Consider the following 18308-nt stretch of genomic DNA (forward strand, 5'->3'; position numbering starts at 1 on the left):
TTCTGGCCATTGCGTTTTAGAAATAAGGCATTTCTTTGTGTTTTCTAGCCATTGCGTTTTACAAATAAGACATTTCTTAGTGTTTTTGGTGCATTGTGTTTTAGAAAAATGTCATATTTTAATTTTTTTTTTCATTGCCTTTTACGCAACGAGGTTTTTTCCATTGCGTTTTACGCAACTGGTTTTAAAAAAAATTCAAAAATATAGCAATAGTATACTCGTTTAAAGATAAAAAAACGCTCGTTTTTTGGTGCAATTTTTATAAAAAAATAATGTCGTATGAAAGAGTTATTACCGTTTAAAAAATGGGGAGGAATTGGAGGAGAGAGAAACTATTGCCTTGAATTTACTAGAATGACCCTAAACAAACCCACGCGCCTCTTTTCTTCCCTTCAATTTCCCTCATTTAATCTTAACACCTGATTAACTAAATGGATGGTCAATATTACTTCCTAATCTTATTAGCTAAATAAACTTTCTATTATATCCTAACCCTGATTAGCTTAGAAATCAAAGATAATAAAATTACAACTTAACTAGAATTTTGTAGTATCAAATTTGTATCAAAATAATTTTGAAAACTAATTTTAAAAACTAAAACTAAATACTCCTAATCATTGTCTTTTAGTTATACACTGTTTTTGAAAGTTGGCACCATGCCTAAAGCCAACTATAGACATGTGACCCATATCTAATTTTGAATATTAAATATAGTTAGTGGACACTTGTATATATGTGTATAATTTCAATCTACATAAAGTAATTAACTAAAAATATATTTATAAAACTAACTAGAAACTTTATAAGACCGTGGGGTATGGTGGGGCTTGGGTTAGGTTTGGGTTGGGGCATTAGTTGATATGTGGCTTGGAGGGCAGATATGAGGCGACCCACATTCAACACGGTATGGTGGGGCGGCGGTTTGGGACGTGGGTTTGGTGGGCTTCGCTGGGCTGACCCGCTGAGCTGTTTGTTTTAAAACAACAAAATTAATTTTTTTAATATTTTTAAATAAAAAAATTACATAAAAAAAATTCTTAACGTTTATATTTGTTTTTTATCTCTTCTCTCATCTCCAAGACTAGTTGCAACTTGTCACCCTGTAAGTGATCAATCGGCTGGGATAGAATTTTCAAATCATCCCGTCTTTGTTTCAGGGCATCTCTAGCGGCATCTCTAGCTTCTTTGCTCTTTCGTTGTTCTGCTCTTTGTTGTTGGAAGACGTTGAATGTATCTAACTTGCATGCAATGTCATCCAACTGATCGCTGTATATTCCCCTACGCGAGCCCGAACTCCCAGCTGAAGGCGATGCCGTACCGGATCTTGATTTTTGAACACGCCTTTTTGCGGCATCTCTTCCATACTCAGGCCGGTTTGGGCTTGGCGAATCATCCAAAAGGTCCTCAAACTCTTGATCCCGTGCATCAGATTGGGCTTGGGATGAGGCCCTTGACCTTTTGGAAGATGTGTTACTTTCGCTACCACTTTGGATATTCGCCCACTTTGGATGGAACTTACAAATCTCCCAACAATGCATGAAACGGAAGTCGGTCCCACATTTGATTTGAATTGAACCAATGCATTCGTCACAATGTCGGCTTCGTTTTCACCACTTTTTGGGTTTTGCTTTGCTTTATTTAAAAACCCACTATATTTTGTAAGTTCCTCGCTAATCTCGCTTCACTTCGAGGATAAGCTATCGGTTTCACGATAAGTCTCCCTTCACAATTCTTGATGGAATACTCTACTAACCGCTTCCCACAAATGGGTTCGATGTTGAGAATTTCCTATTTTAATAAAAACAAAATTTAATATATTACAAAGTTATATAAAAAATAACCATTAATAAAAACAAAGTTTAAGAATACCTAAAGTTGCATGTTGAGATTGTTGAAACCAACCCCTCGCTAATGCAAGTTCTTCAGGAACGGTCCATTTTAGTTGTTTTCGTTTGACGGTTTCGAGTGCTTTATCCGCCTCGGTTTTTTTCTTATAGCTTCTCTTTTTGATGGGTTTCGATGCGGAAGGACCATCGTTGGGTGGTTGAGTTTCGGGGACGGTTTCGTTTTGTAAGAGGTCGATGGAGGTTGGTGAAAGGTTGATGGGCGATTGTGTAAATGGGGTAGGTATCGAATCGTCGGTGTGTGGGAAGTTAGTAAACACACGATTCCCGATATACGATGCATAACTCGCTTCAACGGGCATAGAAGAGTGTATGAAAAATGGACAAGGCATTGGACGATTGGGTGGTGGGCTAGGATTATTTTCTTGGAATGCAAACGGGTTGCTCGGGTCATAAGCACGGTTATGAGGATGCATTTTTTCGTTTTATAGAAGGAGAATTGAAGATGATTAGAGAAGATGTGGTTGAATGTGGTAAAAATGGAAGAAAAATGTGAGTTTTATAGTAAAAAAATAATTTTTTTTAAGATAGCTGTTGGCCAACGGCTAGTTTGGTTTGTCCAGTGAGAGCCCGCCATGTCAGCTTGGCCAGACCGCCCCACGCCCGGCTTGAAACCCAAGCCCCAAGGGCCACGCCCCAACCCAAGCCCCATACCCCATAGTCTAATGACAATAAAATACTATATCACAAGGATATCCCAGTTGCTTTACTATTTCCTTCAACACACCAATACCAAAATATTCCACATCAACACTTAGTAGCGGACCTCGAAATTACTTTCTAGGGGTGTGAACGAGGGGTTCGACCATATTTTCAAGGGTTGTGATAGGGATTTTTGCCTAAAAAGACATTATTATTTTTTTCAAGGGGTGTGCCCACCCATCTTACCATCAACATGGGTCCGCCCCTGTCAATACTGTCAAAGAAGTGTGTTCTACCACCTATGTATGACCTATCTGGATATGTAGAGAACTCACCTCCATGGAAGATTTTCATAGAGAAAAACGTGGGCTCATCAACTGCCACCAAAATCATAAAGAAATATTAGGAATTTAGCTAACATGCATGAACAAAGTAATCTAACTATAGAACTTACGGTAAATGGAATATGGGTCAAAGTATTTTGCATCATCACTAACCCCCCACCATCCCACCAGGCATCGATCAACATTAACAACTTCAATTCAGTGTTCAATCCGTAACAACTTTACTTGGAGCGAATTTTGGTCAACCACAAGGTCGATAAAAGATTGGGGGGTTAGGGGTTGTATACAATTAGAATACGGCTTTGTGCCAAGATTACAAAAATACCCTTCATGGTAACAGTCAACTCACAAAAGGTTGTATTATGTAATGCTTTTCAAATGTGGAGGTTATAGACAGCAAGAAGTTTCTTAAGGTGACCTGAATTGATTTTCCCCTGAACCACAAGGTTGTAAATTGAGGTTTACTAAAAATAATCAAAATGTATAACACTAAAGTGAATACAACGCATATATCCAAGCGTACAAACCTAAAAACACTTTCTCCACTTCTCCTTATCACAATTTCACTCATACGTACATTAGGGTTTCATGTATTTCCAACCGCCATGTCTCTCAGGCTGGAGTGGTAAGTTACGGTTGACTCCCCATTTCTAAAGGTGGTGAACAGATCGGGAGGCGGAAAAGGTATCACCATGGTCTCCGACAACCTAGGACGATGACGATAAGTTGGACGATGACGGGTAGTGTTTCCGTTAACTGCATGTCACCTATTTTGTTGGATCTTGGGATTTTGACGGCAATTAAACGATGACGCGATGTGCCGATGTCAAAATATTTTCAAACCCTGATCTGTCATGTAGTTATAGATAGTGGAGAATATAGCAACCACCGTCTTCTGTCGCTTGATCTCTCTCCCGTCGTCACCAAACTTATCACCCGAAAACACCTCGTCGGTTGTGCACTCCTATCGTTTTTGGTTCATGGCTGCCACTTGGATCCTAAGGAAGGGCAATATTATACTTTTCTTTTTAGATGAAGGGCAATACGGTCATTTGCGTCATTGCACTATAGCACCGACATTGGTGATTTTTAGGTGGTGGAGCACTGGCCGGAGATCAGCAGGTTTCACATGTGTAGTTTAAACCAAAGGGACCAAAGGTGTTAGTGATTAAATCTAAGGGACCAATGATGTGTAAATTAAAATAGTCTTGTGGTCATATTTCAAAACCATTAAAGTCAACTGGCATTAAGGCCTTCACAAATTATATATATAATAAAATAAAATAATATCATGTGACCAAAAGAAACATTGTAAGATATTAAATTTAGAATGACCGTGGTACCGACCAGGCAAGTTTAGAAATAATACATCCGAACATGACTTATATGTATTTACATATCAATCATCAAACTCTAACCCATGCTTAAAACTATGTAATTTAGACGCAATATGTATAATTCGTCTATCTAAACAGATCAAATGAATTAGTAGGTTGTAATAAAGTTGTAAATATGTTAAATTGTTCATAATAGGATGGATGGTTTGAACTTGTAAATAATATCTTCTTTTTAGTCAAAACTAATTTACGTGGATGGTCCCTTTTGTTTGGCCCAAATCATGGATATACCGGTGTAAGCCTGTTCGGCAAGTCCTAGCAGTTAACGAAGAAGTTTACGTGATTATATTTGTTTATTGATGTTTCCTAGCTGACGTACTTGATTGATGTTAAAGTTTTAAAGCTCTCAAAAACTTCCATTCCCTCGTTTTTTTTTTTTAAAAAAAAACTAGGACTCGCTCAGCGTGGCTGAATTTTTTAGCCTGTGTGTCAGGTAAAAAGAAAGTCGATGTTTAAGTGTCGCCCTTGGAATGGACTAAAGGCTACCCATAAGAGTGAAAGACTGGCATCCTAGCGACCCTAGTTTATTATCTGTGTTATTTGATGTTTTGTTTTAAGACTTTATGTTAACTATTTGATGACTTTCGTTGCCATTGTTATTAAATTACCAGTTTAAGGATTATTTAATGGTTTTATGATCCAACTGGTGAGGTTCCTGAGTTAGGGGTCCTACATTTCATCCATGGTCCAAAAGGTTAATTAGGTTACTTATGGGCGCGAAATGAGGCATGTGAAAAACACACCAGGGTAGTTCAAGAAGTTTAGCTACTCGTTATGGTCCAATAATTTAAAGTATTTATTACAAAACCTAGGTAGTTCAAGATGCTTAGCTACTAATCATGATTACAAACAAATCAAATCTATAAAACGTAGAAAAGATGATTGAAACAGGTTTTGGAATGGATTGAGGATCGAATAAAATCAGAAAACAAGGAAATATCAACCAAAAAGCACTTCAATTGTTCGACCCAAAACCTCTAAACCTTACATTCTGCTCCAAAACCTTTAGATACATCAAAAATAATCGTATCGTATCAAAAGGTGGGTAAAAACTCCGTCAAAACGGCTTAAATAAGCAAACCCTAATTTTTGGTCTCGACAAGTCGCCCCGGAACGCAACCACTTTCCTTCACGGTCCACGATGGCCATTCTTGACATATTTTATTCTTCTCTTTTCAATTTTCCCTTTTCACCAATTCTTTATTTTAACTCCGCTTTTTGCTTCCAATTTGCTCGTTTCTTCGCTGATTCCCACAAATTCATCAAATAAACAAATAAATACCATTTCCACATGAATTTGTAATGAAAACCAATCGAAGTGTAAGGAATATGATACCGGAAATATGTATGTATACAAGTATATCACTCACTCACGCATGTTATCAGTCAGTTGTATTTATAAAAATATTAAAAAAAAAAGACGCTCAAACCTTCAAAGAAAAACATTTTGTCTCCCGCTCACATATTAAAGAAGACACTTAATCCAACTTAAATAAATTATTCTAATAGCTTAGTACAAATTTGTTTGAGTTTAAATAATCTTAGACAAGATTAGTTAAACATTTAAAGGAGTTATAACTCTAGCCTACATGCAACTACAATTTTTGAAGGTTCGGGTGATCTTTTAGGAGTTAGAACTTATGGAAGGCACCTTGCAGTTGGTGATAAGTACTCTCATAGTCTCGTTTGTTAAGGTGATAAAGATTGCTTCATTAGTGATGGATGCAGGTTTATGAATGGGATGTGGACATGGTGATAGAATTGGATTCGTTGCCGACTTGTGTGGACACCCTCTTGATGATCTAAGCTTATTAACGTGTAATGTTGGTACTTATTTTTCTAAACTCAAACTTAGGTGCTAACATGTCTTGATATAACATTCTCTTTTCATTTAAGCATGTATTTACGTTAATTAATAAAAGTATAAAAACACATGCGTGTCATAAACATATGATCAAGTTGGATTGTATAATAAACCAAAAACCTTTATTCACGTGTAAGTGAATAATTGGATGAACTAGTGTCAATTGTCAAACTCTAGGAAGTATTAATATAATTGTGAGTGCACGTCGGACTCGTTTTCTTTTGGGGTTTTGGTAGGTTGATTGATTCTTTACAAGTTTGTTTATTCTTAGAAAAAAAAAATCTATAATGTTTAAACCAAAATAATATTTTAATTCTTAAAATTTGAGTAATGCACGTGTCAGGGTCTAACAAATCTAACCCATTATATTTCTTTTAAACGGTAAAAAATCTCACGTGTAAACTTACTCTACACGAGGCTATTTCAAAGGTTAATTCCTTGACCGTCATGAGATCTTGCCCCCTATGCATGGGAACCGGATGAAATCCATAAACCCTCGCCCCGGTCAGATTTAAACCCGGGATTAAAATCCCAATTCGTCCCTTCGCCTACATCGAAAATGGCTAAAACGGGAATCGAACTTGCGTCTCCACTGAGGAGAGCATACCAATTAACCGTTGAACCAAATTCTTAGGACTAACCCATTACACTTAGATAAATTAAATAATATACTAATCATAATTAATAAATTATAATTCTCTTTATGATACTTTTATTTACCCTTTAGACAATACCTGATAACTGATGCTATGTAACATGAACTTTGGAATTCCAGGGTGTGATCTTTTGGCAAATACTTGATTATAAAATAAGGAAAGTAGGTACGACAACAGCTTCAAGTTATTAATTAATTGGTTTTTAATTAATAAATAAATCTAACAACTACAATAAAAGACATTTTGAGGACACTTGTCATCATATTAAGCCATATCTTATAGATAATTATTATTTTAATTTAATATCTTTTAATTAATTATAGATAATTCTCCTACTAAATATTATTTAGTTTAATTATTACTTTTATATTTATCCATTTACTTCAAATTCAAACTTAGCTATCTAATTTGATATTAGAGTTAATTACGATTTTGGCCCCTGTGATTATATCACTTTTACCCTTTTAGCTCAAAAAAAGAATTTATTAACATCTGAGCCCTCAACGTTTTTTTTTCTAACCCTTTTGGACCCCAACATCTTTTTTTCTACCCCTTTTGGCCCCTAAAAGTAAATGGATGGGTTAGTGTTAGGGGCCAAAAAGGTTAGAAAAAAAATGTCGGGGACTCAGATATTAAAAAATTCATTGTTTGGCTAAAAGGTAAAAGTGATATAACCACAGAGGCCAAAATCGTAATTTACTCTTGATATTAACTATCACGTATCGAGTATTATCCATCTGTATATTGAAAGATATGACTTTTTTATTATAGATATATAATTTTAGATTTATTAAACCCGTGTAATACACGTGGTTTTTTAAATATATACCTTTTTTTATTATTTATTATACAAAATTACATTTATTCGACCCGTGTAATACATGAGGTTTTTTAATATATAATTTTTTATTATTTGATATATAAAATTAGATTTATTCAATTCGTACCATACACCGGGTTTTTAAGGATACATATTTTTTATATTCAATATAGAAAATTACATTTATTAAACCCGTGTAATAAATGATGTTTTTTAAAGATGTATTATTTTATTATTTGGTAAACAATATTACATTTATTCAACCCGTACAATATGGTTCTTATAGATACAACTTTTTATTATTTAATATATAAAATTATATTTATTCAACCCGTGCAATAAAGGAGGTTTTTAAACATATATTGTTTTATTATTTAGTATATAAAATTCATTCATTCTACCCGTGTATTACACGGGGTTATAACCTAGTTAATATATATATACACACACGCTAGCAATGTTGTAGAAAGCGCTAGGCGTTAGTTGGGCGGTGAGGTACCGTCTAAGGATTAATCGGGATTAATCAGAATGGACTTTATATGTATAATTTTATGAATTTATATACATATACCATTAATTTTATATTTTTCATATATAAATTCACAAGTATAAGGATTAAATATAATCTAATAAAGATGGAGGGGGTTATATGTTAAAATACCCAAAATTAAATAACCCTAATCATCAAAACTTTCATTATACGCCGTTTCCTGCTCTCCATCTCTTCTTCTTCATCAGATACAAAAACAAAACACAAGCCCCAATCCCCATATTCCCTTCATCTAAATAATGATTGAATAACAAATTAAGGTCGTCGGAGAAGAAGACTAAGGTTGCCGTCGTCGGCGATGGATGGAGGTGTGCTGCGACAATGAGTCAGGTAAGTTTCTTTAGAATCTTTGACTACGGAGTTAATTAGGGTTACAAATTATGAAGTATAAACCTTTAAAACCATGGTTCGGCTCAAAAATTCGAGTTAAGCGAGTATAAATTTCTGGGTTCGATTAGTCCGATTTTCTACGACTAGGTCCGATTTTGACCGTCTTTGACCGGGACCGATTTTTTAACCGATTTGCAACTTTTTAGGCGACGGCTCACCGATTACCGCCTAGGCGCCGATTAATCGGCCGCCTAATCCGACTTTTACAACACTGCACGCTAGTGGGAATGATAGAGTGTTGGTCAATAAGTCAACAGCTCAGTTAACAAGTCAAAGTTGAAGGCCAAAGACCAGACAGCTCAACACAGATGACCAGAAATACTGGATTCTAAAGGTGTTGTAATTCTTTCAGCAGTTTTGGAATCCTAGTTGTTTTCCTTGTATTTACATTAGTTTCAATGTGTGTTTCCTAACTGTCCAACAGTTTTGCAAACTACTGGCAGTTACTTTATTTAAGAGGTTGTTTAGAGTCGATTTTATGGTGACGTCACCAACAGTTCTCTCCTTTTATAAATAGAACAATACACGTGATGCAAATGTAACTCTTATAATTGAATATCCACTGACTTTGAGAGAAAAAAAACATAAGAAGTAAGAGAGAGAATTGAATATAATTACATCATTCAACAATCATATCCAAAATCCAGTTGTGTATTGAATTGATGTGTTTATTATTACTATTTTGATCGATTTCTAAACTGTTTTATAAAAATAATTACTTTTATACCCCTCATCGGTACAAGCCAAGAAAAAAAGAGTAGATGCACGGTACCCCTGACCGCGGAGGGGATCCCCCTCCCAAGCTAGCTTATCGAATCGCTGCCTGACGGTGAAATTACCCAGTCGAAGCTGGGCACCGGTGTCCCTCAGACTCGAACCCGGGTTTAAGCCAGGGCTAAAGCCCTCATCGGGATGAAGAATGCCAACTGCGCTGCAAGGCAACTTCAGTACAAGCCAAGAAGGTCTGATCAAAGTGCTAAAATAAAGGCACCGGTAGAGAAACAAAAAGAAAACTGATGAGGATCGTACAAAAGTTGTCCATGAGTCAAAACAATGATCAAAGTGATCAGTCAAGTCCTAATGAAATCAAGCCCGCAAGTTATCAGACATGGATTCCAAAATCATTCCGCTGAGAAGTCTTTTTCACAATTAAAAAGATGAAAATAGAAAATTAACATAAGATAAAAGGGAAACTATTTCTTTTCTTCATTTCATTCTAGACTGTTGGAACATTGTAGTTGTTTCCTAAAATCTAGTAGTTTTCTGTGACCAAGACACAAATCCTATGAATATGGGTCACTTACACCACACTCAAAATCATCTATTGATCAATTGCAAACCTTAACTTCCAATTTTACTCTTTGAGATCTCATCATTCCCCTCAATTAATCATGGCCAACCTTGTTTTCCGTTCTACTCATAACCTACTTCCTTATCTTACCAAAGAAGATGATCATCCCCAACATCACTAAATCATTGACCTTATTCTGAAATACCTTTTCCATCATGCATTAATTGTTAACCCACCACTCTATAAACAACTCTTATGGAGTTTTGGGCCATTGCACGCCTATCTCAAGATGATAAAGGCAAAGTGTTGGCCATTGTTGCTATTGTGGGAAAGAAAGAAATTGTCATCACCTCTGAGATTCTAACAATCAAACTCCAACTTAGAGATACTGGTGATGATGACAAATTCTTAAAACTTGTGATGGATGTGGAATTTATTGAGCAGGGATATTATGGTTCAACAAAATATGCCACTTATGAGAAAAAGCATTGCTCTGCTGGTCTGAAGTATCTATTTCACGCTATCATGCATTGCTTGTCAGGTAAATTAGGTTCTTGGAAAGAAGTTCCTCAGACAAATCAATATATATACTTATTGACCAGCACTATAATTGACCCATGTATAATTATATATATATATATATATATATATATATATATATATATATAGATAAAGAAAATGTGTAACGTACAATAGGGCTTATCGTACCCTCATACGCGATTGTGAAATCGCATGTTATAAAAAACATGTTGGTAAATATGATGAATTCGCAAGTTGGTAAAATTGATGAATTCGCATGTTGGGTTTTTGTAACAATTTCTCATGTTGTTCGTTTCATCAAAAACTGCATGTAAAAAATAAAGTCGCATGTTGAAATCGCTTAGGGATGAAGATCTGACGGCGGGGGTTATCGCGCACGCAATGTACGATAAGCCACTTTGTACGTTAACTGTCCTCTATATATATGCATATATATATATGTATGTATAGGTACAGGATCAGGAGAAAACGCCCTAAAGTGTGAGAACGGATCCTGGCCCAACACATGGTAGGGGGCGCTAATTGATATGCAGGGGTACAATTGTCCTTTTATACGTTCCCTCCTTATTCGCGTTATAAATATGTTTCAAATTAAAACTCCAAAGATTTCGTGTTAGCTGTTACCTCCTTTCCAAACTTTCTCAGATCTATAGCGTCTAACGTGGATTCTGTTCGACAAAGTAAAATTCGATAACGTTTCATCTTTTTGTTCAAGCAAATCATGCAACAGATATGACATTTTGTTCTTTTATGCTTGTTTCGTTGTTTTTTTTTCAAATTAATATTTCATAATGTGTTGTATGTTTTCAATGGCGTTGTTCATGTATCCAATTTATTCGGGCGTTTTAGTTGATAGTTAAACAATTAGTAAGAACTGATAATTGGAGTTTTCGTTATTAATTTTAATTGCCGCTTGGGATCCAGTATATTTCTTATGTTTTTACGATCATTGGCGTTTTACACCTGATTAGTTTTGAATATTATTAATAGTATTTGTAAACATCAGTTATTACTAATTGTTAATTTGTGTAAACATCAGTTTTGTTAACTATGGCGTTTTCATTATCATGTTATTTTTGTTAGTTATTCATGTTGTTAATTGTTTTTAATTATTCATCTAACGGCGTTTTCATTATCATGTTGCATTAGTATTGTTAATTCATTGTTTTTGTTAATCAATAAAGTTATGGTGTGCGTATTTTGGCGTTTTCAATTAATGGTGTTTTAATCTATAATGTTATTACCAGACATTTTCTATTTTTAATGGCGTTTTTCTGAATTTTTTGTTCCACACTGTGTTTTCTCAGACAAAGTTGCTTCCTCAAGTGAAAGGTTTTGCCCCAAAACTGGATTACCATTTATCATTCCTGACGTTAGTAAAGAAATAAAGCCCCAAATGGACATGATATTTACAAGCCTCGATGATTGTTATTCAATGTATGTTACGTATGCCAAGGCTTGTGGTTTTTTAGTCAGGAACGAGACTGCAAAGATAAACGCCAAAGGTGAAAAACATATTAAGTATTACATGTGTATGAGAGCTAGGGTATATAAGGACAAGAAGGTTGATACGTTGGACCCCAATCAAAAGGAACGTTTAGTGCGATCCAACTTTTCAAAGAGGACTGATTGTGGTGCACTGTTATGTGTAATTTTTGAGGTTGGATCATGGAAGGTCTATAAGTTTGTCGAGGAGCACAACCATGATCTTGTTGAACGCCCTGATAAGCATTTTCTTCCAACTGAACGACACCTCACTCAGCTCCCGAAGCATGTTATACACAACATGTCTAAGTTGAATTTGGGTCCAGTTAAGGCGTTTAATGTTATGAAGACTTGTTTTGGCGGTTTTGAAGACGTCAGTGCAAGTAAAGTTGAATTTAAGAACTACAAGAGGCAAATTAACTTGTTTATAGGGGAATACGACGCCGAGATGGTTGTGAGACATTTGGATGAAAAAAAAACAGCCCAGCCTAATTTTTCGTACGATTACTTCACAGATGAAGACAATCGTTTGAAGGGACTTTTTTGGTGTGACGATCAAGCCAAACGTAATTACCACGTGTTTGGTGATGTGATTTCGTTTGACGCCACGTATCGTTCCAACAAGTAATATTTTATAATTCAACTTCTTCTGTTCTTTTGGCGTTTTATGAGTTTACATGCAATGGCGTTTTATTATTGTTTCAGTTCTAATGGCTTTTTCATATGCAGATACGCTATGGTGTTTGTACCGTTCACTGGTATAGACAATGATCACTGCAATGTTACATTTGGTGTTGCATTATTGGCGTCGGAAATTGCTGATACGTATATTTGGTTGTTGAGAGTTTTTCTAAAAGTTGTTGGTTCTCAACCAAAAGTTGTTGTCACTGACCAAGATCCAGCAATGAAGAAAGCTATTTCTGCATTATTTGTTGACACGAGGCATCGGTTATGCATGTGGCATGTGATGCATAAACTTTCTCTGCATGTTGATATGCTTATTTTTTACCTTTGGCGTTTTAGGATATAATGCGTTTTAAAATATATGGCATTCTGTACCCTGTTACTGGTTTTTAATTAATTTTTGTCTTTGTGTAATATATATGTTTTTTTGCATGGCGTTTTCATGTTTATACATAGGTTGGTATTAGGTTATGCAATTCCACCAATTTCAAAGAACGTATTTGTGGTGTTCTGTGGACGGATATTCTTACACCTGAAGAGTTTGAATAAGAATGGGAAGTGGTTATCGGAGAGTTCAATTTAGCAGATAATGACTGGCTATCTGATATTTTTGCACTCAGGGAATCTTGGATCCCTGCATACTATAGAATGGAAGAGCTGTCGGGCCTTATGCGAACGATATCGAGGACGGAGAGTGAGAATCATTTTTTTGGTCAAGTGTGCAATTCAAAAGCTACTCTTGTTGAGTTCATGACTCATTATGAAACTGCAATAGAAGCATAGCGTCACACGCACCGTAAAAATGATCTTGAATCTCGACACAAACGGCCCCAGTTGAAGAGTAATTACCAAGTGTTGGAAGGCCAAGCTGCTGACATATACACAAAAAATATTTTTTGTGACGTTCAAGTTGAGCTAATCAGAAATGCGGATTGCATAAATCAACGTTACGAAGATCAGCCCGATGGGTTTGTTAAGTTTTACATAAATGATTTCCAGCAGCCTTGTACCTCCTTATTTGAGGTAAACAATGATGTTTTGTTTTTATTTGGCTTTTTCTGTACATGGCTTATCATATCCAGTTGTGTTTTTTTAGACAAACATTCTCTGTATGGCATTATAGAGATATTGTTTTTGGCGTTTTTCAGGTAATGTACCGTAAGTCTGATTGCACATACAGTTACTCATTTAAGGCGTTTTGAGCAGTTTGGTTTGCTATGTAGACATATATTCTATGTTTTGAGAAGTTTGGACATTAGGGAATTTCCAAAACAATACATTTTGAATAGATGGCGCAAAGAGGCTTCCCCAAACTGCTCTCCCGAATACTCAATTAGTCGTGAATATATGACCAAGCTTGATCCCGATGTGCAAAGTATGATGCGAGAGATTATTTTTTCAACGAAGTATGCTTTGAACCGTTTATCGGTTAATAAAGAGGAGCTATCCTTATACAAGGATCATGTTCAATCTTATATGAAGAAGCTTCAAGATATGCAGATTGTTTCTCCCCCCGCTAGTACTAGGGATAGATTTGCGGAGATAACCGGTCAATATAAAAACAACAAAATCCGATAAGAATCCAAAGGTTCTGGATCTCGGAAACGCCTGAAATCTAAACAGGAGATAGCAATCGAGAAAAAGAAATCAAAGTCGAAACTCGGGGCCAAAGAAAGACAGTGTCAGAACTGCAAAGGCTATGGACACTACGCATCGAGATGCAAACAGGCCGTTATTAAAAGAAGATCGACAAGGTCTTCGAGAGCCAGTGAAGAGTAGTTTGGCGTTTTGTATTTTTCATTCTTACAAAACACACACAGATTTCAGTTTGGCGGTTTACATCTCTTATATATCATTTTTTCCATCTTTTTTTTCTACCTATTTGTTCATAACATGTTACTTCGAAGTTACATAACAAACAATATAAGATCAAACAAGCAAATCAAACGCCAAAAAAAAACAACGCCACTAAATAAAACTACCATAACCCTCTAATTTTGGTCATGCTAAACTCAATAATGTTTTGCTGAATGAGATGGACAACATTGTTAATCCTCAGTCAAGAAAGATGTCTAACAATGTTGTCCACCCCATTAAGCTAAACTTTATTGAGAACAAAACTGAATCTCCAAGAAATGTCGTTTTTTGCAATTTTGTGGTTTTTGTATGTTTTGGCGTTTATATTAAGGATAGACTCAATAAGATTTTACTCAATGAGATGGACAATATCCCCACATAAGGATTTTACCCATCACATTAAGCGAAAGTTTTCTGAGAAGATAGTGTATCTCAAAGAAACGTCGATTGGATTCTTTGATATTTGGGTTTTTTGGCGTTTCTAATATGAATGATATATAGGAAAATATGGCGTTTTGGGTTTGGTGTGATTATTAGAAGGTCTGAGAGGTTGTTTATATAGAAAGTTTTTGGCGCGTATTTTAGGCGCGATTTTATTATAATAAATGCTAGTAATTAAGTTTCGTCGTTTTAGTTACTGTTTATTCAGTTTTATCGGTTAAAAACAAAGTTTGGTGTTTTATATCTAATGGCTTTTAGATTAGGATGATGTGTGCTATGTATGTTAAGGCGGGAATTTAATGGCGTTTTATTCATGAGTTTAGCGTTTTGTGTAGAGAAGTCAAAAGACTTTTTTACCCTTAATGAAGGTGTCCACTTAATAAAATGATGTTATTTACGAAAACGCCACCGCGCCATCTAGTCCATAGATTGTTTTGTTCTGATGATCCATAATCGTTCTCTCCGTTCTCACACTTTTCACCGTTTTCTCTAAATTCTGACCCTATATGTATATATATATGTATATATATAGGGGCAGGATTTAGGGAAAACGCCTAAAAGTGTGAAAACGGTGAGAACGCCCCTCATCCGTTGGATCAAAACAATCTATTGATTAGAATGGCGCGGTGGCGTTTTCGTAAATAACATCAATTTTATTACGTAGACGCGCTTCATTAAGGGTAAAAGGGTTTTTTTACTGCTCTAATACAAAACGCCAAACTCATGAGTAAAACGCCATTAAAATTCCCGCCTTAAACTACAAGCCATACACATCAATCCCTTCCAGATGAAACGTCATCTTTATCTAAAACGCCAATCATACAAAACGCCAAACTTTGTTTTTCAAATACCACAACATTATTTTGCCTTACAAGAGTTTGATTAGTTTTATTTTGCCTTCTTTATCTAAAACGCCATTCATACAAAACGCCACTTAATGATGGGACACCTACAACTTTAACAAATAAAGCTGAACAAACAGTAACTGAAACGACGTAAGCATCATTACTAACAAATTAAGAAAACGTCATTAAAATAGAAAATGTCTCCTTAAAACATTATCGACGAAAACACCATTAATCGAATAATAAACAAGAGCCAATAAATATATAACTGAAAACGCCATTAGCTGAATAATTAACAATATGAAGAATTAACAATATTAAATAAAATGTGTTAATGAAAACGCCATAAGTTGAATAATTAACTATATTAAATAAAACGTGTTAATGAAAACGCCATAGTTAACAAAACTGATGTTTACAAATTAAAAAATAGTAAGAATTGATGTTTACAAATAGTAAGCCAAACATTCAAAACTAATCAGGTGTAAAACACCATTGATCGTAAACAATAAGCATATATTAGATCTCAAACCACAATTAACATTAATAATGAAAACGCTAAATATCAGTTCTTACAATTTGTTAACAAATAATGAGAATGCCAAATATTGGATATATGAAGAACGTCATTGAAACATAAACACATTGTCAAATATTCCTTTGAAAAAAAAAAATGACATTGAAACAAGCATAAAGAACAAAACGTCATATCTATTGCATATGTGTTGCATGATTTGCTGGAACAGATATGAAAACGTCATCAAATATTACTTTGTAGAACGAAATCCACGTTAGACGCCATAGATCTCGAAAGCTTGGAAAGGAGGTAACTGCTAATACGAAATTTTGGGGTTTTATTTGAAACAGAATTATAACGCGATTTATGGAGGGGAACTTGGATAATGACAATTGTATCCCTGCATATCATTTAGCGCCCCTGCCACGTGTTTGACCAGGATCCGTTCTCACCATTTTCACACTTCAAACCGTTTTCTCCTGGTCCCATTTCTATACATATATATATATATATATATATATATAGAATTGCGCTAAAATAAGAACCACCTCGAGTTGTAAGAACCGTGAGAACTACTTGATCCGGGGCGAGTTGGACCAAATTTTTTTTCATAAACGTAGATGCGTGTATTATAAACACATTTGTAAAAAAAATTCAAAAAAAATGTCGTGTGTGTAGTTTTGAGCCCCACAAGTTTGTGTTTACGGGTACCGTAAATTTTCCGGTAAGATTTACGGTACCCGTAAACACAAACTTGTGGTGCTCAAAACTACACACACTACATTTTTTTTTTTTGAATTTTTTTTTACAAATGTGTTTATAATACACGCATCTACATTTATGAAAAAAAATTGGTCTACCTCGCCCCGTACGGTGTAGTTCTCACGGTTCTTACAACTCGAGGTGGTCCTCATTTTAGCGGTCCCCTATATATATATATTGTAAATAAAATATATTAAATAAGTAACAAAAGTAATAGGCTCGTAGGCTCATGAGCCTATTATAGCTTAACAAATGAGGTTTTTGTGGGAAAACTAGTGGGATTTTTGCATTTCGCAGCAGGCTTTTGGTTGGCATTGGCCGGTTCGTTAAGGTACCGGAATAAAAAAGACACTCGTTATAGCAGTCGAAAGAGATGAAAACTAATACCAATGCGAATACAACTTTAGTTTCAACGGAGTTTACACCGGAATGTCGAGACATCCATAAAAATGAACCGATAGCAATGTTGTTCAAACAATCGGTCCGTTACGGTAATGAACAAAAAATTAAAGTTATATTTGACCTGTTTACTGCCTAAGTCAACTTTAGTTGTAATTTCCGACACCCTCTTACCTTCAACAGGGATAGGATGATTAGTTTGGTTTAAAACTAAACGATTAGGATTTTGATTTTTGTTTTTGTTTTTGTTGAGTATTCGAAGCTTTTTGAACCGTAATGTGATTGCATGTCAATTTTGTAACATGCAATGTAAAAAAAGCATAATCTGGTTTCTTTTTGGGCGATTTATTGTTTGGTTGCCGGTTTGTTGTGTTTTGTTTTTGTTGGAGATGGGTTTTTTGGGTTGTTTGTACCTTTTTTAACATATTATAGTTTATGTTATGTTTTACCAATTTACGTTATCTTATTCGATGAAGATGAAAGGAGAGTTTCATTTGAGATCTATACGATTAATATTATTATGTGTTTCTTTTTTGTGCGAAATTTTATTGTTTCATTATGATTTCTTGGATTAACGCTTTGTTAGTAATGAAGTGTTTTGGATGGTGTTTCTGGATTTGTAAACAAAGTCTAACCTTTATTTCATTTACCAACTTATGGTAACATTATGATGAAGATGAACACTTTGTTTCATCCGATAATATCTGGGTTAATGCCCTTTGTAGTTTTTTTTGGGTGTTATGTATGCACATATGTTAGTTTGTATACGTGTGATAATTTTAGTATATTGTTGAGATGGTTATGTTGTATGCTCGCTTTCGATGACGATGAATAGGCGGATTCATACGAGATCCTTTATTGTTGGTTGAAGTCTTTATGAGGATAGCTATAAGCTCATCTGAGAGCTATTACATACCATG

The 18308-nt window shown here is 35.1% G+C and overlaps 2 protein-coding genes across 2 annotated transcripts; one reads left to right on the forward strand and one right to left on the reverse strand.

Moving 5' to 3' along the window:
- Positions 1–1041: 1041 nt before the first annotated feature.
- LOC118488980 lies at positions 1042–4023 on the reverse strand. Its single transcript, XM_035986463.1, has 3 exons — positions 3001–4023; positions 1870–2923; positions 1042–1788 (listed from the first exon to the last, which is right to left on the reverse strand). Exons 2-3 carry the CDS (start codon positions 2318–2320, stop codon positions 1724–1726), a joined length of 516 nt encoding a protein of 171 aa, XP_035842356.1. The 5' UTR covers positions 2321–2923; positions 3001–4023; the 3' UTR covers positions 1042–1723.
- A 6090-nt stretch (positions 4024–10113) lies between these two features.
- On the forward strand, positions 10114–13350 carry LOC118488944 (protein FAR1-RELATED SEQUENCE 5-like). Its single transcript, XM_035986391.1, has 4 exons — positions 10114–10399; positions 11706–12492; positions 12613–12843; positions 13188–13350. The coding sequence occupies exons 1-4, from the start codon at positions 10114–10116 to the stop codon at positions 13348–13350; spliced, it is 1467 nt and encodes a 488-aa protein (XP_035842284.1).
- Positions 13351–18308: the final 4958 nt, after the last annotated feature.

This window comes from Helianthus annuus, chromosome 17 (assembly GCF_002127325.2).
Source record: "Helianthus annuus cultivar XRQ/B chromosome 17, HanXRQr2.0-SUNRISE, whole genome shotgun sequence".
Taxonomy (NCBI): domain Eukaryota; kingdom Viridiplantae; phylum Streptophyta; class Magnoliopsida; order Asterales; family Asteraceae; genus Helianthus; species Helianthus annuus.

Bases quoted from the DNA above. Each gene is read 5' to 3' on its own strand.
- LOC118488980 (XM_035986463.1), bottom strand. From the start codon at position 2,320: ATGCATCCTCATAACCGTGCTTATGACCCGAGCAACCCGTTTGCATTC. The intron at 1,789-1,869 runs GTATTCTTAAAC...TTATTAAAATAG, and splicing joins ATCTCAACATGCAACTTTAG to GAAATTCTCAACATCGAACC.
- LOC118488944 (XM_035986391.1), top strand. From the start codon at position 10,114: ATGGAGTTTTGGGCCATTGCACGCCTATCTCAAGATGATAAAGGCAAA. The intron at 10,400-11,705 runs GTAAATTAGGTT...GTGTTTTCTCAG, and splicing joins TATCATGCATTGCTTGTCAG to ACAAAGTTGCTTCCTCAAGT. The intron at 12,844-13,187 runs GCATGTGATGCA...TTTTGCACTCAG, and splicing joins AGGCATCGGTTATGCATGTG to GGAATCTTGGATCCCTGCAT.